Source organism: Pocillopora damicornis, chromosome 6 (assembly GCF_964200805.1).
Source record: "Pocillopora damicornis chromosome 6, jaPocDami1.2, whole genome shotgun sequence".
NCBI classification, from domain to species: Eukaryota; Metazoa; Cnidaria; class Anthozoa; order Scleractinia; family Pocilloporidae; genus Pocillopora; species Pocillopora damicornis.
The window spans coordinates 5,941,743-5,967,884 of NC_142675.1; the positions used below are offsets into that span (position 1 = coordinate 5,941,743).

The window sequence follows — 26,142 nt, forward strand, 5'->3', positions numbered from 1 at the left end:
CATTGGCATTTTGACAGCTATCCGATGACGTATAGACTCATGTTGAGCGAAATATAAAGACAGGTTTACGAACGCATTTCGATGTTCTAACAATAGCAGAAATCACAAATTTCTAAGACTCTATTGTTTGCTGACGTTGACAAGAAAGTTTTGGCTACAATGAAGTGAATTTTCCTTTTACTTTTCCGCTGTACCGCTAGGTTCAAACAGGGGAAGTCTTCTTTGCCTCTTAGAGAGAAAAGCTGGACATAAATGTAGTTCACCCTTCATTTTTGACCAATAATGGGCAGGTGATGAGACTATAATAACATTAAGCACGCGTTTCCAGATGGCCGGTTGTAAGTTGTAAATAAAGTCAAACGCAATTTTTTTTTTCTATCAACCTTTAGGGGAAGAAAATAACCGTCAGCCGTAAAATGGCCAATAGTTTAAGAGCAAGAGAGAAAAAGGTAGTGATTACACTTGAAACAGAATAAATTAGGAATATTTTGCTTTTCTCCAGACTTCCTGGTTAATGATAATGTATAAAGCTGCAAAAATATATATCAACATTCTGAAAGTGAAAGTTCAAGTGAAAAAAAAATGCACTTTTTGTCGTCACGTCGTAAAAAGGATCGTGAGGCAGAAAGTCTCACGCAATATCAAACCACCACATTCATTCGAAAGAAACATCTTCTGAGTCGTAGACATGGATATTCAAAAATTTTGGCTACACATCAAGTCAGTAAACAAATGGCTATAAGTTACACCTTCTGCTTTTAATTTGTTCAAACAGTTTCGTAATTCATGGACGTATGGCACTCTAAAATTAGGGAGTGTATAGCCCTTTTATAATGACTCGTGTTAAGAGCGATTCAATATTTGTAGAACATAAATATCGTTGTGACGAACTGATTTTAAGGAGTAAATACAACAGCTGTTTGCTAATCAAATAGCACAAATTCCAAAAGCGACTATTTATCCCCGATATGAATACCTGGTGAAAGTGCTTTTGCTAACTTCCGTTTGATATGTCTACGGCCTCGACAGGATCAAAAAATACTGATCAGGCAACAGAATCATTGTTAAAATTGACGCAGCAGACGTTCAAGTAACGTGCTCGATAAACACTGACGGGCTGCCCCTGAAAACTTTGCGTGGTTTGAGTGTCCAAATATGGCACAGATGAAACAGTGCAGAAAGGACCGGGACAAGTATAGAAAAGCTTGGATAAAAAACAGAACAGTGATCAATCACTATCCTGAGGAGTATAAACTCAGTGTAAATAGAACACTGAGTGTACTGAAGATGTCACCAAAGTATGACGGAGCGGTATTCCTTTGCATAGGAGAAATTGAACACCATGAAGCGCTAGAGAACACCACAATTATTCAAATAATCAAAGGTAGGATTATGTTTCCTTTAAAACTCTATTCATCATTATGAAAATAAAGCAAATGTGGGCAGTGTCTCCACTCTGAAACAACCACAGCAGGGTGGATCCAGAAAATTAGTTAAAAGGGCTGCAGCCTACTTTGATTCATATAATGGCTCATTACGTGTATTCAACTTCTAGATTTTTTGTTTTGTTTTGTTTTGTTTTGCTTTGATTTTTTTTGCAGTAAATTCTGCAAGATTGTAATAAATTACCACCTGGTTAGCATGCAGGTTTTCAGACAAGTTCCGTAGACTTTTAAACTGTGTTATACAAATCAAGTTATCATCAAACTCCCACAATTGTTTTTTTTCTTTCAGAGAAGCCCGTTATTAAGATAAAAAGTCAAAAACCCTCCTCGGTGATCGAGGGATCGACTCTGTACTTAAACTGCGTCGCAATGGGTTTTCCTCGTCCCCGAGTGACCTGGGTTCGAATTCGTGACGGGCAGGTGCTTCAAAATCGAACAAACGACGAGGCCACAAGTTTAGTGCGAAATTTCACCAAATGTGACGAAGGAGAATACCGTTGTACAGCCAAAAATCGTCTGGAAAGTGATAATTATATACTTCAAGTAATTGTCATCGGTAAGTTTTTATTAGGTAGATCTGAGATGAAGGGTACTCTATATATATTTATACAGTTCGTGAGCGGGTGGTATTCTATAAATCCTGCGATCTGATTGGTTCCGAGAGCGGACATTGTCCTTATTATTCGTATTACTCTGTTGAGTCGCTTGCAGAACATCTCTAGCTTCGTTGCTTTTTTTTTTTTTTAAATATGAGTTATTTTGTCGGCTGAGCATATTTTTAAGCAAAGACTTAGGTAACGACCTTTAGCCTGTAAATGATTTATTAATTCTCTTTTCTCTCTCTATCAAAACACTTATATTTTTACACAAAAATTTATTTCGAAATAAATTTTGTGGTACTAAATGGGATAAATGGATTGTCCCCCGTTCTCTCTCTTTCCCCTTTTTCTTTCCTACTCTTTCTCCCTCTTCTCTCTCCTCTCTCCAACTGCTCTATACATCTTTAAAGTTCTTGGTTTAGAGTGATATCAATACGAATCAAGGTGTTTAGATGAAATATCGCTGAGTGGTTGTGATGAATTTAGTATGTGATTTTATGACCAAGGTAATATCACCAAATAATGATCATAAGTAAGCTTTACTTTTCATTTATTTTTGTCTCTGTTTTGTTATTTCTTTAATTTCTTTCATTCTTTTTTTTACTGTTGTCATTAATTTTAATCGTTCTCCTGTAACATATTCATCAATTTATTACTTTATTATTTAGAATTAGGAGGGGGAGGGGGGAGTGCTTATTCTGTCGCACTTTGTAATAACCAAGGTAACACTGGATATCAATGGTCGAAGGACGAGAAGACCAAATAACAAATATCATTTCTGCCAATACTGTTCATAATAATATAATATGATAAAAATATATTTTAAGACATTTTGATGCTAGTAATAACAAGATTAATCCTTCGATTGTGTATTAATTTGGGAAAAAAATCATTAAAATCACAACTCAATAATAATGGAATAGAAATCTTTTATAATACAACTGATGATAATAATGATAACAATTGTGATAAAAATAGTAATAATAATAATCATCATCATCATCATCATCATGAAAATAATGATAACAATAATCAAAATAAAAACTGATGATGATTTAGTTTTAAGTCTGTAAAACTCAACACACCATGTGATAGTGTAGTCTGATTGTCTGGGTGAGTGTAGTCCTGAGAAAGAGTGTCGTATGTAGTGGTGACTGACGTTTCACAACCTGAGTGGGATTCATCATAACAGAGAAGTGAATCGTTGTTACCAGTCGAATGTTCTAAGTCCGGTTCGTAAAAACTAGTCGGTCAGTTTTGCCGTGAAGGAAATATTTAGATCGTAGTGGTCAGGAAAAAATAATGGAATGAATTCTGTGATGGCAAATCATGTGTTATTTCAAAAATGGGTTGACATCATGACACGCGGCCTAAAAACCGTTTGTGATGATCTTATTAATAATCCTTCAAAAAAACGTAACTAAGAAAGTTAAAACATGAGTTATTTGTTTACAAATAAATAAATCAATGTAACGTTCATTTATTTAATTTATGAATTATCCAAAACAATTTGTTATTTGCAAAACGTTAAGCTCTACTACAAATACAGTTTCGGTAAGTCTTTGCTGATGCGTTGAATTCGACATTTCTACCATATTCCTGGTCCATAACAGCGTAAAATCATTCATGATGGAACTTTAAATTTTCAAATGATGGATACAAATGGGCTAGTTCATTGCGTTCTGTGTGCTCATTGAAATCTCGGGAGAAACTGCAAGAATTCTTTCAGAGTGTGTGCGTGTTGCTTTGTAAATAAAACTGTAACGTATTTTGATTTATTTGTGTGTCCTGAATTTTATTCTTTGATTTTGATCTTCTCCACATTGTGCGTAGTTTCATGACCTGATATTTTAACGAAGATTATCGAGAAAACACCTTCCGATCACCTTTGTTTACTTTGTAAGTCACGTAAGTGCGCGAGCGTATTACGCAACGTTTTAGGACAACTCGGGATCTATTCCCTATTGAGTTGTTATAAAAACCTTAAATCCTCAACGTAGAAGATAAACAAACGCAGTTTGAATGGTCAAAAGGAGATCTTGGTCAATTTTCATAATTTTGCAAACACATGGATTTGCGTTGTTTCTAAGATGTTGGTGGATGAAAGTCAGAGATATACCCGCGGGTTTGAGGCAATCGGTGACCTCATTGGTGTATAAGCGATACATTGATATGCTTTTTAAGCCCAATGAACGCCTCTATTTTGAGAATTCTTTCGAAAAAATTGGTGAATTTTTTATATGCAAATTAGGGTCCTTGAATAGAAGGGTCTCCTTTGATTACGCTGGTATGAAAAATATTTCAAGTGGAGTTTCCGTATTAATTTTGTCTGTTAACTAATCGAATACATCTTGTAACTTGTAGCAAGATAGAATTCCGTGAGCTGTATTATTGCAGTCACTGGGCGCTAGACAAAATCTGTGAAATTTACACCTTCGACCGCTGTCCACGCGGGTGGTTTAGCCAAAAATTTCGCTTTTTCAACACGATTGTTTTCTGCAGCTACAAATGAGCTGTCTCGATGTGGAGCATTAAAGTTGTTTCACCGCTGACCACTCACCTTTCACACTATTTTTCGGGAGTTACTACATCACGGGCGCAACATGTCCTCCTCACCTAAATTATCTGATATCAATAATTGCTAATATGAACTAAATTATCAGATATGTATAATCTAAATGAAGTGTGTAGCACTGGTACCTAGGAAGGTATGTCCGATAGAGGACTGGGTTTCATTACTGTAAAACATGGCGGAATCCACGGAATCAAGTGAGTAATGACCCTTTTTGACGTTTTTCAGCAAAAGCGTTCCTTTTCCTCTTGAGTTGTACTATTTATTTTGAAATTGAAATTCATCTAGATCGTGGCAAAAAACAAAAAAACCGACCTACGCTTTTCGAGGTGCTGGAAACAGCTCGAAAAATACTGAGAAGAGATGACCACGGGCAACCCTCTCCTTCTGCATCAACTGGCACGGTTATGAGAACTCGAGCCCCGGCAGTGTACCATTTTTCGAAAGATTCACGTACAGGACGACGCAAGACTCACTGCCAATATCGCCCAAGAAGCAGCGCAGCAGCCAGCGAAAACGTACTTCAGCCGACAGACGTCGGACTCGCGAATGATACCGACGTTCTAGGTATTAACACTAGTATTAATCAATCCTAAATTAGCTTGAGTGATGTAGTACATGTATATCTTTAAGCTTAATTATTAAGATCGGGTGAAGATGTAAGCTTCTTTATTAACTCGATAATTAAGTTCTTCTGCGAGGAAGTTTTAATAAACCTTCTTCTTCTTCTTCTTCTTTTTCCTCTTCTCCTTCTTCTTCTTCTTCTTCTTCTTCTTCTATAATGTACAATGTATAATAATAATAATAATAATAATTATTATTATTATTATAGTAATGATGATGATGATGATAATGATGATAATAATATTAATGACAATAATAATTGAGATTTATATAGCGCAAGTTCCATATACCCTCACAAATAGAAGAGAGCTGAGAAGGCTATAATTTTGTTCCTGCCAAAGCCAGTAAATTCTTTGATAATAATTTTAGTATCCTAAATTAATGCTGTTTTTAAAAGTGTACTCTTTAATTTAACTGTTTCATCATGTAAACCAAATAAACTACCGAATTTTGTTAAGTTTATCATATTGGAGGTGTAAAGATATACACATGGGTATAGAAAACAAGTTTGTTCTGGTCATTACAGCAAAATCTTAAAAAAGTTGCATTGCCACCCAATTTTTTAGACATTGATTCCTGTTCGGACAGCGGTGTGGATCCGCCATCATCCTCAGCTGAAACAAGTATGAATTTTTTTGTCATCTATTATTATTATTATTATTATTATTATTATTATTGTTGTTGTTGTTGTTGTTGTTGTTATTATTATTATTATTATTATTACAAAGTTTCATCTGTTGCTAGTTCACTTTTATGTTTGCAATAGTTAATTTTGATTTCAAAATTACATTGATAAACATTTAGTGGATCTCAGTTTAAATGTAAAACAGCAAGTTGTAGTGGCTTTATAATAATGCATTAGATGAGAAAGGTATTTTGTAGCCTTGTTGCTTTTATTAGATATCTTTATCATTTATTGTCATCATCATCAGTCATCAATTATTATTCAACAGTTCAAAAACTATCCAGAGAGTTGGAAAACATAATCGTTGCATTGTTATTGATTTAAGGGGTAAGATTTTAATTCATTCATGTTTTTTAATACTAAGCATAGAAAACTCTGCTACTGTCAGATCAAAACTATTATTTAAAGTATCATTTGTTGTTTATAAAATTATGCAGTTAATTGAGTGAGTGAACCACACAACTGAACAGGCTATGTAACACTTCATCGCATGTTAGCCTTACAAGAAATTCAAATACTTAGAAAATTGTCACATCAATTGTAGTAAATGTTGTTAAATATCACAAGGTACCTTTTGACATTTTGGCATTTGAGTCTTCTCCTCTCTTTTTAGGTAGGTTCGATATGAACCATGTCCTGTTTAGATGCCTTCAGTGCCAAAAAGACCTACCCACATCCAATCCAGTTGTTGTTACTCAGCTTGGATTTTGGCCTGGTAGTGTCAGCAACATGACCTATGTTTTTGATCCAGAGGTTTTTTTACACTGGGATCTGTTCCAGAAGGAAAGTCCTGGTTGTTCCAAGAGATCTTATCTTACATCTCTTGAACAGTTTTCTTTAAGAAAAGGAAGGGTATGTTTTTCCTACAATGCTGAGTACTAAATTATTAAAACCCCTTTTCTATGCATTAAGGCCCTATTTCCCTCTTAGGGAAAAGGAAATGATGATGATGATGATGATGATGATGATGATTCTATGAATTAACTGCATGAAGCAGATATCATATTATATAATTATATTCGTGGTTATAGTCAACTACCTCTTAACAGACGCCTCTATAGGATGGACACATTTCATAGACGGACACCTTCTGTTTGTCCCGTACTGTAACTAAACGCCTTATAAGACAGACACCTCTCCAAGACGGACAACCTCCACTTTAAAAACCCTCAATGGACACTTGTGAAATATAGTTTTATGTGAATAATACCTCAAAACAGAAATGTACGTACTGAATATGAAAAGAAATCACTATTTAGAGAAGCAAATTTTTTGTCACGTAACTAAATGTGTCAAGAAGAATTAGTCAGGGTGTTGACAATTTCAAACATTTACACAAAAGCAATGAATTTTCCAATAATATTGTGTTCCAGTTTGTAGTTTTTATGACTTAAAACACACTAAATACAGTTGTGTATTCATTGTGCATCAGCATCTTCAGTTAAGCTTTATTATCTCAGAATTGCTGGTCTCATGTTACCTCTATAAGTTTATTCTTTTTATTTAAAAAAACTTGATGTATAGTTACTGTAAGGCAAACTAAATTTCCCTGAATGTTCCCTCTCTTACTTGTTACCATGTTCGTGGACAAAATTTTCATCTCAGCCTGGCCCTTTGTTGTTAAAGTCATTGAAATTTCTTGCAAATTATCCTGCAAGTGCAAGTCATTTTCGCTTACCAATTATATATATTTTATTTCATGTCTTTTAGGTTGGAACCATCAACAGTAATTCCTTTTCATGTGCTTTTAAGGAGTGGAAATATTGCCAGTCAGCATGATCTCGACACCAAAATAACGATTATCATTATTTCTAAATTGGCCCTGAAATAACAAATAGCATAATTTCAGTGCATGTGTGAGACCTTCGGGCTCGAAGCTTGGGAACTAGTATCCAGGGAAAGATAAAATGGCGGCGAAGGAAATCTCAGTAGTTTAATATTTTAGCGTGAAAAGGCTTGGGTGTTGTGATCTGGTTCTCAAGTAAAAAAAAACTCACGGTCTGCAATGGCCCTACCACCTTTTGAACAACAAGAAAACATTGAAACGGTGGTAAAAAGCAGCAAGTTTCGAAGTCTAAACGAAAGATGGGTAAGCTGAGTTTCAGTCAAATATCATGACATTTGGGATGTAATTTCGATACCGAATAAATAGTTCTACATGGTTATACACGCATAGGATTCTGTTGTGTTCACGTGAAGGCCATTTCAGCCATTCCTGCTACTTGTAAGTGGTAGGGAAATAAAAGATATGCATACTTGTTTCGTATTGAAGCCCTGTGAAATCACAAATTTGATTTATTTCTTCTTTGTTTTAGGTGGTCATTATCCATTACTTTTGGAAGTCGATGCTGATTAGAAAGAAAAAATGTTTATGATTATTTCTTCTCTCGAACATTTTACTATTTAGGTACCAAATAATCTTGATACTGAAGATCATTGCATCCATTATGAAAAAATTACCCTTGATTGCTTTGTCAACTGGAATGTATAATGTAATATACCTTGTGATTTGTGGGATTTTCACAAGTAAACTAGAAATACTTGAAGAGGGTAACGATGTACTTAATGCAGAGCATTTGGTAAAAAGTCTGCTTTGCTGTAATCTACCTGAAGGTGCTTTTTATATGCTAGTAAGACTTACACAGCCCAGTCAAAATGTTTTTGAGTAGTAGACAAGCTGGCTGTAGTAATTATAGGCAGCAGAGGCCAAACCTCTTCCTGAAAAGCAGTCTGAAAAGTGTGAAGTTAGCGGAAGGTACTTCATTGTAGGCGGCCAAATTGTAAGCTGCCAGCCCATTTTGAGTGAGCAGTAAAACTCAAGATTGGCTATTTTAGCTAATTTTATTGAGAACCAAATTCCCAGCAACGGGCACATTTTTACTGGGCTATTTGTTATTTAACTACTTGGTAATATTGTTATTAAAATTTACTGCATTCCTTTCTAATAATTTGCTGCTGATTGTATGCTGTATATAGCTAATGATTTGTGTGATTGTCACAAGTAAATTAGAAATACCTGAAGATGGTAATGATGTACTAGATAATGTGCTTGATGCAAAGCTATTTTGGTGCAAAGTGTGTGCCTTGTCCGTAGGTGATTTTGCATGCTATTAAGACTTGTAATTCAAATAATACACATCAGCTGGAGTGGGAATATTAAAAGAAAAATAATAATATTTAGCTATACCAAGTTCTGGTTTTATGTCCAAATTAAGCACTTAATTGAAGATCACTGCACTGCTCAGGTCCAGAAGGCTGAAAGAGTACTGTCTGCTGTTAGTTTGATTTTTGTCATTTTTTAGTGATTTATTTTATTAATCAATGTTTCTTTGAATTGTAATTCATTGTTCTCTTTCAATAGTGCAGGTTCACTCATGTAACCTAATCTCCCACATATGTATGTATGTATGTATGAGCTCAGTCGAAATGTTTTTGAGTGGAAGGCAAGCTGGTGATAGTAATAGGCAGCAGAGGCTGAACCTTGTCTTGAATGGAAGTGTGAAAAGTGTGAAGGTAGTGGCAGCTATATTGTGGCAGGCAGCCAAATTGTCGGCTGTGGCACATTTTGACTGGGCTGATTGTGTGTAGTGTATATGTGCACTTCTTTTAGGGTGTTAAACAGGTTAAAGTACCAAGAAATCTTCTGTGATAACTTGATAATTCAAGATGTAAAAAATTTTAAATAATAAGGTAAAGCTTGATCATTCTTAAGAGTTTCCATTTGTTCTGGAAATTTGGGGGAGAGTCAGGGGAGCATTATTTTTACATAAATAATGTACATAAAAAGTAAAAAAAAAAGGACTAAGGTAAAATCCCAATTTGTTTTAAGAGTTGATTTTATTAATAGAAAACCCTGCATATAGCTTGGCATTTGTGTGATTTTCAAAAATTGTTAGGAACCTTGTTAATTTTCAGCTTCAAGAACACATGTACATAATCTTTAGTGCAGCCCTCTTTTCTCCCCGCCATTATTCTAATTTTTTTTATCAAGTTTCCTTTTTCTTGTGTTCAATTAATTTATTGTCTTTACAGGTGAAATCTTAATATCTGCTAGCACAATTATCTCTGCTAAGAGTGTCTACCATCACTCTTGCCGGCCTCAAGCCCAAAACGCTGCAAACTAGCTGAAACTACATGTATTTCGTAAAATTGCAATGAAATTTATCTAAAAACAACAAAATCCAGCAGAACGCACGAGTTTTTGCCAAAATTTACGCAAAAGATGACAAAAGCGCTCAATTCGACCTGAAAAACACTTATTTTTTTGGCAAAAATCAGCCTATTTTACATTCAAAAGCACGATGTCTTTAACAAAATAGGGATACAATCCATGTGAAAACACTCATTCCAGCTAAACCGCAGTGTTCTCAGTAAAATTTGGGGAAAAAACGCGTAAAAACCGTCAGAAACACAAGAAATTGGGCTGATTTTACCCACTTTTTGTGTAAATAGCTGCCAAAACCCTCAAAACTAGCTGGAACTACATGTTTTTCACAAGATCGCCATAAAATCTTGAAACGTTGCTTTAGGGACCTTTATGCCTCCAAAACGAGTTTTTACTTTAAAAAAAATGGAATGAACAAAGATGTTAAAGGGGAAAAAGCTGTGAGAAAGGAGAAGTTTAGTGTTGCTGTTTGATATGCCGCCCAGATATATCAATTTATTAATTTAACGCCTTTAGCCGTGGGCAGAAGTTTTTCTCTAGACTAAGAGGACCCTCCCTATGTTGACGAACCTCAATAATTCGTTGATTTAACTGTTTTTACACAGATTTGATTTTAACCATATTCGCCAAAATAACTGCCAAAACACGGCAAACCAGTATCTCATCCAAGAGCGATATTGGCCATTTCACACATTCTTATTAGATATGAATTTTATTAAAGATTGTCATTCTAGCATATGTTGGCTAGTTTCCACAGCTTTCTTGATTTTCATGGGAAAGTGACATTGGTTGGTACCATGAACAATCTCCTCGACTTTCCCATGATTTCCATAGGATGTTAGCATCGACCTATACTTCGAACCTCAGTTGTTTTTTTTTTTTTTTACATTGGCGCGAGTTTCACAACTTTCTTGTGGTTTGGCATTGACTCAGAGTTGGGCTTATTTTTATGGCTAATCCATCGGCGACTTTCTCATGATTTTCTTGGGTTCTCAACAGTGACACGCACTTTGGAACCATAATTTTATAAATATGTCAACACTGGCAAATACTGCTAAAATCTACACTCCACTAAACTCCATGTACCACAATATCCACACAACTGCGTGTGCCTACTTGTAAATCCTAACCCTAACCCTAAAACTATCCAGTTAGCCTAGTATTGTATTGCTGGTTTGAGTGACTAAACTGGCTCGAATGATCCAGCTGCTTAAAAATCTAAGCACAGAGTAAGTTTAAAAGATTCAATTTTGTAAGGTTTCGAAACAGTTCCAAAATTAACATGCACATAGCTCAGTGTAAAACATCGAAGCTTCTGGGACTTCTTATGATTCCTACGAACGTAAACACCTAATGCACGCCAATTTGCCTTTGTTGTCCTCGAACGATCACGTCTTCATGGTAACATGGTGTAAGAACTGTACAGCACTTTATATATATATGTTTTACTTGACGGTAAAAGTTTGAATCCGTACAAGAAAACGTAACGGAAACAGGCGACGATAATATTCCGTTGACAGAATTGCAACAGAAATGTGTCGTCATATTTCCATTCAGGAATCATAACGGAAACATAACAGGTCCAAGGAAGAAGTGAATGACGTGGAAACATAGAGTTTCATTTTTCCGAATTATGGAATCATGCTATTTCGTCCTGTGCTCACTCTAACTCTGTGCTATCCTAAACCTAACCCAAACCCCAAACCAATCCTAAGCTATGGTAAAGGGTTTAATTCAGGGTTGAGGATAGGGTTAGGGCAGGAGCCCATTACCTGGTTAGGGTTAGAGTTTGGGTTGCTTCGGGTCAGAGGGGTTTAGTGTTACAATCAGGGTTAGGGCTAGGGTAAATTATGCTTAGGGTTAGCGGGGTTTAGTGTCAGAATTAGAGTTTAGGCTAGGGTGAGGCTATGCTTAGGGTTGGCGTTAATATTTTTCTACAAGCATTCAATTGCAGGGTTTTTGGTATTGCGTTTGTAAATTTCAGTAACTACTTGAAAGTTTACTGAAAAACAAACGATAGGCCGACTGGTACACTTACAGGATAGATAGAGAAGGTTGAGGTTAGGGTTAGGGTTAGGGTTAGGGTTAGGTCTAGGTTAAGGGCTATAGGTTAGGGTTTAGGGTTAGGTTTTAGGGTTATGGTGTGGGGCTAGGGTTTGGGATTAGGGTTAGGGTTAGGGTAAGGGTTAGGGCTTAGTGTTAGGGTTAGAGGGTCTGCGGTTGAGGTTAGGGCTAGGGTGAAGGTTTGGGGTTAGGGTTTGGGGGTAGGGTTAGAGTTTAGGGTAAGGGTGTAAGTCTTTTCATAAATATTTTCAAGGAGATTTTGTCACCTTTTTCACTTAAATAACAACTTGAAGAATTTTTACCAGTTGGATTATTTGAAGCGGTTGGATTAATTTTGATTGGGGTTCAATAACTTTTAGTAGTTGGATGATTATTTTTACCAGTTGAACCACTGTAATATGCTGGATCTTTTTAACTAATGTTACCATTCTTACCAGGTTGATTACTTGAATTATTTGAACCAATTTCACTGGTTACACATGCATTATCCAGTTAGACCATTTCAACTGGTTGGATCATTTAAACCATTTTGTTCATTTTAGATATTGGCATCATTTTAACAAGCTGGATCATGTTAACCAGTTGCACTATTTTACTAAGTGAGATCGTTTCTTCCAATTGGACCATGTCACGTAATTAAAATCTTTTCACCGTTTAAACCATTTTATCTTGTTTTGGCTGGTTGGACCATGTTAACCAGTTGCATCATTTTGACTGGAGTGAAAAGTTCCGTTCTTAACCCTGGCCCTAACCCTAACCCGGGGCTAGGGTTAGGGTTAGGATAGCTCACAGCTAGAGTTAGAGTTAGGGCTTGGGTAGGGTGCGATTATGATTAGGCTGAGGGTTACAATTTTTTCTGAAAACATCCAATTTTTTTTTTGGTATTGTGTTTGGCTCTAAACTTTAACAACTACTTGAAAGTTTGCTTGAAATCAAAATATACCATTTTTTTGCCAAAATAACTGCCAAAATGCGCAATTCGGGCCTTTTTATCAATTTACATTGGGTTTAAGCTTGGTTTTTGTGTTTTCCCACAGACTCTTGCAATATTTTGCTGAGAACATTGTGTTTTAGCTGTTTTGCAGCGTTTTTAAAACTGAAATAAGCTTATTTTTGCAAAAATAAACAAACGTGTTTTTCAGTCGAATTGAGTGTTTTTGTCAACTTTAGCGAAAAATTTTGAAAAATCGTACATTTCTGCCGTATTTTGGAGTTTTTAGACAGATTTCGTCGCGATCTTGTGAAAAACATGTACTTTCAAGCTAGTTTTCAGTGTTTTGGCAGTTATCTTGGCCAAAAATGGGTACGTCAGTGCATTGTTTTTTTTTTGGTTTTTAAGGTTTTTTTGCCCAAATTTTACTGAGAACACTGTGTGTTAGCTTGTCTCCATTGTTTTTTCGCAGATTCTATCGCTGTTTTGCTGAAAACATAACGTTTAAACTTGTTTGCATCGTTTTTGGTCGTGAAATAAGCTAATTTTTGCAAAAGGAACAAAAACGTGATTTTCAGCCCAAATTGACATAAAGGATACAGAACATTTTCTTATTGCCTTTTTTTTTTTGTCCTTACTCGTGAAGTTGATTTTGGCATTTCAAACAAAAACTCTGCTAGAGCATTAATTGAATGACATATCATGCACTTACTTTGAAGCAAGAACACTTTTTTTTTAATTCAGAAAAATACCTTTTTATTTTTTTTAAGGACTGCTGGATATAACCTGTACAACCAAGATGAATTTACATTCATTATTTTTCATAACTTACACTAAATTAGAAATTCAAGTGTGAAATGAGGGTACTAGCCCTTTAATAGTGTTCAAAATTTCCATATGCAGGGGTACTTGTGGCTACTGGAGAAGAATCAGTGTCTTTAACCCTTCACCCCCCCCCCCCCCCCAAGGGAGATAATAAGTACATATATCCTCTTCCCTAGGGGCAACTAGCTCAAAAGTGAGTGATCTCAAGGGCCCTCCAAAAAAGTTTTCTACAGCAATAACTAAGCTCTACAGAAGCACACTATGCAGACAAAAGGTGTAAGAGAATCAATGAATTCTTTAATTCTTGGTCCCTCCCAGGCCAACCTATTGTACAAATCTCATGACGTCTGTTCCAGTTTCATCAGTCAATTTTTCAAGCTTCAAGCTCTTCCTGCAATTATGTACTTGTTCTTGAAGCTGAAAATTGACAAGGTTCCTGTAAATTAAGTTTACATAACAACCCAACAATTTGTGAAAATCACACAAATCCCAAGCTATATCCAGAATTATGCTCTTAATAAAATAAACTTTTAAAGCAAATTGGGATTTTGCCCTAGTTCTTTTCATTTTTTTGCTACTTTTTAAATACATTTGTATAAATAATGCCCCCCTAACTCTCCCCAAAACTTTTAGAACAGATGCAAACTCTTAAGAATGATCAAGCTTTACCTTATTATTAAAAATTTTTACATCTTAGACTACCAAGTTATCACAGAGGTTTTTTTCGGTACTTTGACCCGTTTAACACCTAAAAAGAAGAACACATACATAACACACACAATCAGCCAGGTCAAAATGTGCTGCCGCCAAAAATTTGGCCACCTACAATGAAATAGCTGCCAATTTCACACATGTCAGACTTCTATTCAGGACAAGATTTGGCCTCTGCTGCCTATTACTATTGCCAGCTTGCCTGCCACTCAAAATTTCAACTGAGATTGTACATACATACATGTGGGATTAGGTTACATGAGCAAACCTGCACTATTGAAAGAGGTCAATGAATTATAACTCAAAGAAACATTGATAAATGAAATAAATCAATAGAAATGACAAAAATTAAACTAACAGCAAACAGCACTTTTTTGGCCTTCGAGGCCTGATCAGTGCAGTGATCTTCAACTAAGTCCTTAATTTGGACATAAAACCAAAACTTTTTATGGTTAAATATTATTATTTTTCTTTCAATATTCCCATTCCAGCTGATGTATATTATTTGAATAACAAATCTTATTAGCATGTTAAAATCACCTGAGGACAAGGCATACACTTTGTGCCAAAATTGCTTTGCATCAAGTACGTTATCTAGTACATCATTACCATCTTCAGGTATTTCTAATTTACTCTTGAAAATCACACAAATCATAAGCTATATACAGCATACAATTGGCAGCAAATCATTAAAAAGGAATGCAGTAATCTTTAATAATAAGATTACTTAGTAGCTAAATAACAAATAGCCTAGTCAAAATGTGCCATTAACCAGGGATTTGGCTGTCCACACAGAACATTTGTTAGGCGTCTAGTCTGGACAAGGTTTGGTCTCTACCTTCTATTACTATAGCCAGCTTGCATACTTCTAAAAAACATTTTGACTAAGCTGAAACTTGCTGCTTTTTACCACCGTTTCAATGTTTTCTTGTTGTTCAAAAGGTGGTAGGGCCATTGCAGACCGTGAGTTTTTTTTTACTTGAGAACCAGATCACAACACCCAAGCCTTTTCACGCTAAAATATTAAACTACTGAGATTTCCTTCGCCGCCATTTTATCTTTCCCTGGATACTAGTTCCCAAGCTTCCAGCCCGAAGGTCTCACACATGCACTGAAATTATGCTATTTGTTATTTCAGGGCCAATTTAGAAATAATGATAATCGTTATTTTGGTGTTGAGATCATGCTGACTGGCAATATTTCCACTCCTTAAAAGCACATGAAAAGGAATTACTGTTGATGGTTCCAACCTAAAAGACATGAAATAAAATATATATTATTGGTAAGCGAAAATGACTTGCACTTGCAGGATAATTTGCAAGAAATTTCAATGACTTTAACAACAAAGGGCCAGGCTGAGATGAAAATTTTGTCCACGAACATGGTAACAAGTAAGAGAGGGAACATTCAGGGAAATTTAGTTTGCCTTACAGTAACTATACATCAAGTTTTTTTAAATAAAAAGAATAAACTTATAGAGGTAACATGAGACCAGCAATTCTGAGATAATAAAGCTTAACTGAAGATGCTGATGCACAATGAATACACAACTGTATTTAGTGTGTTTTAAGTCATAAAAACTACAAACTGGAACACAATATTATTGGAAAATTCATTGCTTTTGTGCGAATGTTTGAAATTGTCAACGCCCTGACTAATTCTTCTTGACATATTTAGTTACGTGACAAAAAATTTGCTTCTCTAAATAGTGATTTCTTTTTATATTCAGTACGTACATTTCTGTTTTGAGGTATTATTCACATAAAACTATATTTCACAAGTGTCCATTGAGGGTTTTTAAAGTGGAGGTTGTCCGTCTTGGAGAGGTATCTGTCTTATAAGGCGTTTAGTTACAGTACGGGACAAACAGAAGGTGTCCGTCTATGAAATGTGTCCATCCTATAGAGGCGTCTGTTAAGAGGTAGTTGACTATAACCACGAATATAATTATATAATATGATATCTGCTTCATGCAGTTAATTCATAGAATCATCATCATCATCATCATCATCATCATTTCCTTTTCCCTAAGAGGGAAATAGGGCCTTAATGCATAGAAAAGGGGTTTTAATAATTTAGTACTCAGCATTGTAGGAAAAACATACCCTTCCTTTTCTTAAAGAAAACTGTTCAAGAGATGTAAGATAAGATCTCTTGGAACAACCAGGACTTTCCTTCTGGAACAGATCCCAGTGTAAAAAAACCTCTGGATCAAAAACATAGGTCATGTTGCTGACACTACCAGGCCAAAATCCAAGCTGAGTAACAACAACTGGATTGGATGTGGGTAGGTCTTTTTGGCACTGAAGGCATCTAAACAGGACATGGTTCATATCAAACCTACCTAAAAAGAGAGGAGAAGACTCAAATGCCAAAATGTCAAAAGGTACCTTGTGATATTTAACAACATTTACTACAATTGATGTGACAATTTTCTAAGTATTTGAATTTCTTGTAAGGCTAACATGTGATGAAGTGTTACATAGCCTGTTCAGTTGTGTGGTTCACTCACTCAATTAACTGCATAATTTTATAAACAACAAATGATACTTTAAATAATAGTTTTGATATGACTGTAGTAGAGTTTTCTATGCTTAGTATTAAAAAACATGAATGAATTAAAATCTTACCCCTTAAATCAATAACAATGCAACGATTATGTTTTCCAACTCTTTGGATAGTTTTTGAACTGTTGAATAATAATTGATGACTGATGATGATGACAATAAATGATAAAGATATCTAATAAAAGCAACAAGGCTACAAAATACCTTTCTCATCTAATGCATTATTATAAAGCCACTACAACTTGCTGTTTTACATTTAAACTGAGATCCACTAAATGTTTATCAATGTAATTTTGAAATCAAAATTAACTATTGCAAACATAAAAGTGAACTAGCAACAGATGAAACTTTGTAATAATAATAATAATAATAATAATAACAACAACAACAACAACAACAACAACAACAATAATAATAATAATAGACGACAAAAAAATTCATACTTGTTTCAGCTGAGGATGATGGCGGATCCACACCGCTGTCCAAACAGGAATCAATGTCTAAAAAATTGGGTGGCAATGCAACTTTTTTAAGATTTTGCTGTAATGACCAGAACAAACTTGTTTTCTCTACCCATGTGTATATCTTTACACCTCCAATATGATAAACTTAACAAAATTTGGTAGTTTATTTGGTTTACATGATGAAACAGTTAAATTAAAGAATACACTTTTAAAAACAGCATTAATTTAGGATACTAAAATTATTATCAAAGAATTTACTGGCTTTGGCAGGAACAAAATTATAGCCTTCTCAGCTCTCTTCTATTTGTGAGGGTATATGGAACTTGCGCTATATAAATCTCAATTATTATTGTCATTAATATTATTATCATCATTATCATCATCATATCATTACTATAATAATAATAATAATTATTATTATTATTATACATTATTATAGAAGAAGAAGAAGAAGAAGAAGTAGAAGAGGAAAAAGAAGAAGAAGAAGAAGAAGGTTTATTAAAACTCCCTCGCAGAAGAACTTAATTATCGAGTTAATAAAGAAGCTTACATCTTCACCCGATCTTAATAATTAAGCTTAAAGATATACATGTACTACATCACTCAAGCTAATTTAGGATTGATTAATACTAGTGTTAATACCTAGAACGTCGGTATCATTCGCGAGTCCGACGTCTGTCGGCTGAAGTACGTTTTCGCTGGCTGCTGCGCTGCTTCTTGGGCGATATTGGCAGTGAGTCTTGCGTCGTCCTGTACGTGAATCTTTCGAAAAATGGTACACTGCCGGGGCTCGAGTTCTCATAACCGTGCCAGTTGATGCAGGAGAGGGTTGCCCGTGGTCATCTCTTCTCAGTATTTTTCGAGCTGTTTCCAGCACCTCTAAAAGCGTAGGTCGCTTTTTTCGTTTTTTGCCACGATCTAGATGAATTTCATTTTCAAAATAAATAGTACAACTCAAGAGGAAAAGGAACGCTTTTGCTGAAAAACGTCAAAAAGGGTCATTACTCACTTGATTCCGTGGATTCCGCCATGTTTTACAGTAATGAAACCCAGTCCTCTATCGGACATACCTTCCTAGGTACCAGTGCTACACACTTCATTTAGATTATACATATCTGATAATTTAGTTCATATTAGCAATTATTGATATCAGATAATTTAGGTGAGGAGGACATGTTGCACGGGCGACGAGCGGGGTGAAGAAATGACCGAAATACGAGTGGTCAGCGGGTACACAAATTTAATAATTCATATAGAGACATATCAGTTGTAGTTGCAGAAAACAATAGTGTTATAAAGCCGAAATGTCAACAGTATACTTCGCTAAATAAAATGTAAAGCAATTTTTCAAAAGTGTTGATGGCACATATATCTTTTACTGCTGTATTAAACAATGGAGGCATCGGAAAAGGCATCGTTTTGTAACTTGCAAAAAACAATCGTATTGTAAAGCCAAAATGTTACCAGGTTATACTTCGCTAATACAAAAGTTAAGCAATTTTCCAAACACTTTGACTGGAACAATATTTTTACTGCTATATTAACCAACGGAGGCATCGGGAAAGGCATCGGTGACACCGGGAAAGGTATCAAGAAGAATGATATTTACGATATGTACATTGTTGTATGACGGAAAAAGTATCTTGACTTGTTTAAGGAGTAAATCACAGTCGGTTTACTTTTCACTTGAAATTTTGCAATCTCGACTTTCGATTCCGGAGAAATGAAAAGCTTAGCAACTCTAAAAAAAATTCGTTCTAGATTTCTATAATTTTAGAGTCATTAATAAGTTTGTTTCCACAGCCTTTAGATAAGAAATTTTAAATTTCCATCAGCTGTAGTTCTTTTAGTGTTTATTATATATATTCAATCGCCTCATTTCACGAGAAAAAGGCATGTAGGGAAACACTGAGCTTCGAGAAACAGCCAATTCAAGGCTAATGTTTTACCCATGCTTAAATATTAATAATCAGGGCCCCTCGTTTAGAAGACCCTTTTCCAGAAGATCTGGGCGTTAAAATAATTCTGTTTTCCGTTCGAAGTGTTTTTTTTCCTATTTTATTTAACAAATGAACTTAATTTTCGAAGCGAACGGCAGGTGAAATTTTGTGTTGGTGTCTCTGTCTCCCCCACGTCTCTGCCAAAGGTACACCCAGCTATCGTACCAAATTTGAAAAAAAAAATCTTTAAAACTAAACTGGTGAGCAGCACTCTACGAACGGTAGTCGTAAAATTTCTTTACTCTCCGACGCGTTTCGTTTAACTGTCGTATACTTCTTCGTGGAGTTTTACAATTTAACACTAAACACCTGTATTTATTAGCCATAGTTAGTGACTATACGGGAGCCAATGACCATGAAGGCTTGGCCGGACCTACGAATAGGAAAAGGCGAAGTTGCGGAAAATGTGAACATTTTTTGGGTCAAGGTGGGAGAATTCATTTAGGGACCACGGTTTTGGTTTTCTTTTTTCGTCACGCAGCAAGTTACAAAACGTAAATATAATTCTTCTTAATGCCTTTCCGGATGCCACCGATGCCTCTATTCTTTATTACAGCAGTAAAAGATGTATGTGCCACCAACACTTTTGAAAAATTGCTTAACATTTTATCTAGCGAAGTATACTGTTGATATTTCGGTTTTACAACACTATTGTTTTCCGCAACTATAACTGATATGTCTCTATATGATGTATTATATTTATTTACCCGCTGACCACTCCTATTTCGCTCTTTTCTTCATCCCCCACTCGTCGCCCGTGATGTAGTAACTTTCTCTCCCGCAGTTAACTCTTGCGGAAATGACCGGCCACTCCAAATCAAACCTGACCGGTCGGATAAATGATCGCGTGCTTATAACGTTAGCTCGTGCTAAAAAGAAGCCCCGACTGCAGGCTACGAGAATGTTGGTTTTGATGGCTGTTTTCTCACTTTTTTTGTCCCCAACAATGGCATGTAAAGGTATGTTATTGTCTACGTATGGTTGTGGTTTAAAACCTGTTTACGTTTCAGTATATTTGCACCAGCTCCGGCATGATAATTTGTGGTATTTCCCGTTCGTGTTATTGTAGACCGGCGGGGAAGCGTCTCGCTTTCTATTCTCAACGGCCACCGATCAAAAGTAATTTCGTAAAAAGACGCTTTAAACGGCCAACGATGACTGAAAATATTACAAATGAGTCGATTAACATTTCTTTGAACTATACTAATATATATATTTAAACCAAGAGGTAACTCATATATATAATTTTCAGAGCTTCATTCATAATCCGCATAGATTGTGTACGTCTCGTGTCAGCAATTGTTAACCACGAACTACCGTGTGATATGTAAACTTTGTGTGTTTAATGTGTAAACAGTTCCTACCGGCTAACGAGAACTTTGGCGACCCTTTCTATCCCTCGGGTAACTTAAGAGCGAGACTTACGTCAGTTTTTTACTAATTTTTAACCGAATTCGAGTAAGCATTGCTCTCGACAGCTTTAGACGGCCAGCTGTTACCATTAATTGTTGTCGATTATGAGCCAAGATCTGCTAAATCAGCAGAAACTTTAGCCATCGTCCTGACAGCATTCGAGTCATTTTACAACGTAAAATTTAGCTGCATTGAGGCAAACTTTTCCCCCCGAAATATGCTATCTGTTGATATGAAAAGCAAAGCCAATAAATCATGTCGGTCATTTGTTAATAATGTGGCTCTCGAAAGCTTCAGGTTTTACTTGTAACATTTATGAGGGCGTCAAATTGCGCTTAATACAGGCGCCAATGTGACAACATTTTTCACTTTGGCGACCAAATCCTGAAAATTAGTCGCCAAATTGGCCACTAGAATGTTTCATCATAACCTCATCAAGATATATAGTGAATTAAAAAGATTTGCAAAGATAAATCCGCTACAAACTTCCTCGTTAAGTTTGTTTCCAAAACGCAGCACGTGCATGTCGATCGATAACTAGACGCCATCTTGAATATAGGCTTGAAGGTTGTATATGATCCATCCTAGTGTCCATTTTTTAGCCTGTTAAAGATCTTTTCCTTAACTTAAACCTTTAACTCCCTAGATCTCATCAGTAATTCTCCTTACTGTCTGCCATACAGTTCTTGTGATGTTAGTTTGGAGAATTATGTATTGGATCAACTTATAATCCCTTAACTGATAGCTTTCTTTATTCTCATCACTTGTCTGCTTGGTACTGTATTGATATTGTTAGGAGAAATTCTGTTGTAGTCATTCATGGGAGTTAAAGGGTTAATTTTGGAGGGTCCATCTAGAACACTGACAGTGTAAAAACAAATGTTTTAGTTTGTCTTTGAAAATGGCTACCAACTTTTTTTGGAATTGGCTACCACTTTGAAGAATTTAGGAGCTAATTAGCTATCAGAAAAAAGAATTAATTTCACGCCCTGCATTACTGTACTGTCATCCACATAAATGCACCTAGTTAAAATAGAATGTTGTTGAATCCAAAGAGGAAATTACACAATAATGGTCTTAACTATCTCCTGATCATTTTTTTTTGTCTCAAATATTTTGTAGCTTACTGATTTTCTTTGACAAGGGAAAATTGTTGTTATAAAAACATACATTATGTTCTGACATCATGGCAGATCAGGCTGATGGTCATAAATAAGTTTGTAATTGTCCAATTAATCACTGTGCCTGAAAGACTTCAAGGAGTCATGATAAATATTTGTTTGAAAATGCATAACTTCAGTAAAATTTTTATGCTTAAATTCCAAACTCGTCTAGAACCAGCTACCAGTATATAAAGAAGGAGATATTCATTGACCTGTACATTAGGCTAGCAATGAATTGCATGTTCAGTTTGTGTTTAGCAAAAATTTCTCATTGAATCGCAGTTTATTTTTCTATTATATTTTATTCAATAATTCGCAACTCTGTATCAAGTTATTGTCCGTCGTATTTCATTAATGTATTTGTAGAGTCAGTTCAATTCGATTTGTAACATGGCATTTGCAACTGAAGACGACACAAGTAATGTCAAAACATGTTTTGCAAACTTACCAACAGGGTTCTTGCACATGTTTCAAAATTGTAGTACAAGTGCTTTAGTGATTTTAGACGTTATTAAATAAAATTATTATACTTAGAATGAAAAATCTGATTATAATTTGCCGTTATCGTACCAAGGTCAAAGTCTACCTGGTTTTCAAGCTCTTTGTCTGTGTAGTGTTCTCATTTTTTTCTTTGCAAACTCAGAGGGTAAAGTCCAATTCAGTTTTTTTGGGGCAACGGATATCATGAATTTTTTAGCCTGCTGTCTGTGTTGTTTTTTTAAGCCTTTGGCTTAATTTATTCATTTCAAAGTTGACTTTTCTTGTCAGTAAAGGGCTTTTGTTTTTGTATGTTAAATAAAATACTACTTGGTGGCTTGTAGATATGAAATTTCTGTTCTCGCATTCAACAAGATAGCTCACTCATGAGCATCCACGTATGAGTCTCTATTTAAAGCCAATGTAGTGAAACTATTTTCTCATTATGTCACAGCTCCAGACATAATTCATGTGGAAATTCACCAGAGAGTATTGCTACAGAGTTCACTGATGCAGCCAGAAAATGGGATGCTTATTGGGTGGTTTTCCTGCCCAACTCACGATTGCAATAATGAGTGGGACAGACATTGGATAGCTGACATCTATTTCAGGGAGAAGATAAATATTGAAAATCCACACTTCGATGCCCACCTCAACGGGACTTTACTTATCAAGGAAGTTCTCCCCATGTATGATGGAAGATACTTCATCGTGCGAGTGCAGACAGATACCGGAGCTGAGCCAAACATTTACCATCTTAAAGTAGTACAACGTAATGTTTACCTCTTAGTTATTTTGTTTTATATGCTGTCTCCATGCGTCGTTCTGGCCATTTTCTGTATCAGTGTAAAGGAAAATGGAGTCCTGACTTCTTTACCAATATTTTTCATTTTTTCTCTAACTTATTTCCAGAGCGCCCAGTTCTGACACTGGTCAGTCAGCAAAATATCTATGTCTTTGAAGGGATGGATGTTTGGATGGAAGCTCAGGTGAAGGCCTACCCCTATCCATGGGTTTCTCTAAGTCGTGTCTTGGAGTCAAATGAAAGTGTCATACAGGAGACATCCAACGTCAGTTCTCAAATAGTAATGAAGATTCCAAGCATCACTAAAGCCCACAGTGGTGACTATGTCCTATACACAGAGAATACTGTTGGAAATGATACTGTCATTGTGAGGGTTAATGTGGAAGGTAAGTTTATTCTACTTACTTTTACTCACCGATGTTGGATTCCTGGCATGGTATAACTTTTCACATAAGCAAAGAAATGCCACTTAAAGTCATGAAAAAGGGAGCTCGGGTTACCAGATGCCATCAGAAGACCTTAATTTCCTAAAAAGAAAAACAGTTTATGGAACACTGTGCCAATAGTTTTTGAGGGTGTGGCTCACTTACCATTACTGCTCATACGGTACTTCATTTATTTGCATTGGAGCCCTCTTATCTTAACTTAAGAATATTATTTACTTAATGTTAGAGGATTATTACACATTGAAAACTATGGCTGAGGTGTCTGCTGTGTTTTTTCTGCATTCCGGCATCCCAGGCCGTTTATCCTCACCACCGCCAGGTAAACACTACAATCCTTACTTTCTCTCCCCTTCTCTCTCCTCTCTTGTCTCTTTTCTCTCATCCCTACTCACCATTCCCCTTCTCTTCTTTGGAGGATCAACCTATGACTATTTTAATGTTAATTGTGAGTTGCATTGGTGGTGATTCAGAGAATAGAGGCGTTAAATTTTCTTCATGAGTAATCAAGTATATTCTGACAATTTTCCACCACCTACACCTGTACCTGTTCAACTGTTCAATGTGCTATAATCCCCACTTTTCAATTTTTCTCACTTTTGTTTTGTTTGTTTGTTTGTTTTCTACTCAGATACCCCAACTTCTTTGTCTTCATCTGGTCCAGGTTAGTTTACTGTTGAAACTGAGCGAGCATTGTTTTGGCCTACTGGTGTTATTCTTACTTTTTGCTCTCCCTCTAGTTTTTCTCTCATCTTTTTGTTACTTTTGGTAGACATTTTTTCAAGCAATATTATACAGCGAAGATCATCGGTGGCATTTTGTGAATCGTTACTTTGGAAACTTCTTTTTCTCACCCATACTGTTATTTAATTTAGATGTACAGTTTTTTTTTATAATATTAACATTATATATTTTATTTCCCATGAAGGTTATATCCCAAGCTCGGAGGCTCCTAACCTTATAGACCCTCCTCCCTTAGGTATGTGTACCGTTGTTTGTTTGTTTTTTTTTTTTGTTTGTTTGTTTGTTTGCTTGCTTTTTTCCTGAGGAAAAAAATACAAACAGACCAACATAAAGGAAGGTTTCATTCATATCTGAATGAGTGTCTTCATTTCTCTATTCTGCTCCTTCGTTTGCTTTTGTTGTTATAGTTCACCGTCCTATCGATTTTTCCAAATGATTAATGCGTTGCTCCTAACCCTTCGCAACGAGTTGTGAACTAAGTTTGGTTTTATAGTTCAATAAATCTGGCGTTTTATCCGAGCTATGCATATGGGGAACACTCTTGAATGCAACAGATGTTTAAACTTAAAACCGCTTTCCCGATTGAAGCTTTTAAGAGATTGTAGAACATGAGGTTTAAGCTTATGCATGGTGTTCCCCAGGATGCCAGTTATCAGGTTGAATGAGTATAATAAACTTACAGAGAACGATGGTCCATTTATTCCTAGATGGAGGCAGCAAATACATGAAGGTTACGACAGCACTTGCGATAATAATTCCTCTAGCGTTGATATGCATTGGATTATTGTTAAAAATAATTTGTTGCAAAACTTGTAACTGTCACCTAAATCGAAGCCAGCTGTATAATTTTAAAGACCGCAACATAGCAGGTACTCGTAGTTGCAAGAGCGATACTGAGGCATCCACGAATAGCGTTAGATATGTTAACAATTCAACAGCAGGTCATGCGTGTTCACTGTAGAGTGCTCATGGAATTTAACCGTAGTTTTGTTATTGGTTATATTTGTTGCTCTATAACGGTACTTGGTATGGATTGTTTCCATTAATTTTTTTAAATTTTTGATCCTGTAAACTGATGTATCAGTGACACATTTCTTTTCAAGTTAGAAAAAAAGTTTATGATGTCAGTACGTTACAAGCTGTAAAACTGCGATATTTTTTAAAAGATGTTGTTTAATTTTTTTTATATTTATTTCCTGGCATTATCGAAATAAAAGCTGTTTTTTTTAAAGCCATATTTTATCTGTAAATAGTTTTTTTTTTTTCTTTGTAACTTGATATTTTAATATTCATTTATGGCGGAAGAGCCCCCAAAGGGGCGCTGTGCAGTAAAGTTTGTATGTATGTATGTATGTATGTATGTATGTCATGTCTACTTACCTTTTCTATACATTCCTTATATCTAAAGCGTATTTATACCCTAGAGCAGCATTTTCCGCTGTACG

At 35.6% G+C, this 26,142-nt stretch overlaps 4 protein-coding genes across 8 annotated transcripts; 3 read left to right on the top strand and 1 right to left on the bottom strand.

Moving 5' to 3' along the window:
• Positions 1-1,044: 1,044 nt before the first annotated feature.
• On the top strand, positions 1,045-2,233 carry LOC149043639 (muscle, skeletal receptor tyrosine-protein kinase-like). Its single transcript, XM_089210494.1, has 2 exons — positions 1,045-1,384; positions 1,735-2,233. The coding sequence occupies exons 1-2, from the start codon at positions 1,156-1,158 to the stop codon at positions 2,094-2,096; spliced, it is 591 nt and encodes a 196-aa protein (XP_089066620.1). The 5' UTR covers positions 1,045-1,155; the 3' UTR covers positions 2,097-2,233.
• Positions 2,234-4,679: 2,446 nt separating this feature from the next.
• LOC149043640 (uncharacterized) lies at positions 4,680-9,111 on the top strand. The gene is made up of 5 exons (XM_089210490.1): positions 4,680-4,813; positions 4,905-5,183; positions 5,807-5,863; positions 6,539-6,777; positions 7,636-9,111. Exons 1-5 carry the CDS (start codon positions 4,792-4,794, stop codon positions 7,702-7,704), a joined length of 666 nt encoding a protein of 221 aa, XP_089066616.1. The 5' UTR covers positions 4,680-4,791; the 3' UTR covers positions 7,705-9,111.
• A 4,702-nt stretch (positions 9,112-13,813) lies between these two features.
• On the bottom strand, positions 13,814-18,763 carry LOC149043641 (uncharacterized). 2 transcript variants are annotated; one of them, XM_089210491.1, is made up of 5 exons: positions 18,662-18,762; positions 18,295-18,570; positions 17,632-17,688; positions 16,727-16,965; positions 13,814-15,871 (listed from the first exon to the last, which is right to left on the bottom strand). In XM_089210491.1, the coding sequence occupies exons 1-5, from the start codon at positions 18,681-18,683 to the stop codon at positions 15,803-15,805; spliced, it is 663 nt and encodes a 220-aa protein (XP_089066617.1). In that variant the 5' UTR covers positions 18,684-18,762; the 3' UTR covers positions 13,814-15,802. The 2 variants fall into 2 exon arrangements, with proteins under 2 accessions (XP_089066617.1, XP_089066618.1); XM_089210492.1 differs by lacking the exon at positions 17,632-17,688 and having other exon boundaries at positions 18,662-18,763.
• A 1,618-nt stretch (positions 18,764-20,381) lies between these two features.
• LOC113676585 (uncharacterized) lies at positions 20,382-25,934 on the top strand. Of its 4 annotated transcripts, XM_089210465.1 has the most exons (7): positions 20,382-20,611; positions 23,160-23,477; positions 23,618-23,895; positions 24,242-24,275; positions 24,585-24,617; positions 24,882-24,932; positions 25,405-25,934. In XM_089210465.1, exons 1-7 carry the CDS (start codon positions 20,452-20,454, stop codon positions 25,656-25,658), a joined length of 1,128 nt encoding a protein of 375 aa, XP_089066591.1. In that variant the 5' UTR covers positions 20,382-20,451; the 3' UTR covers positions 25,659-25,934. The 4 variants fall into 4 exon arrangements, with proteins under 4 accessions (XP_089066591.1, XP_089066592.1, XP_089066594.1 ...); XM_089210466.1 differs by lacking the exon at positions 24,242-24,275 and having other exon boundaries at positions 23,618-23,896; XM_089210468.1 differs by lacking the exon at positions 24,882-24,932 and having other exon boundaries at positions 25,405-25,794.
• Positions 25,935-26,142: the final 208 nt, after the last annotated feature.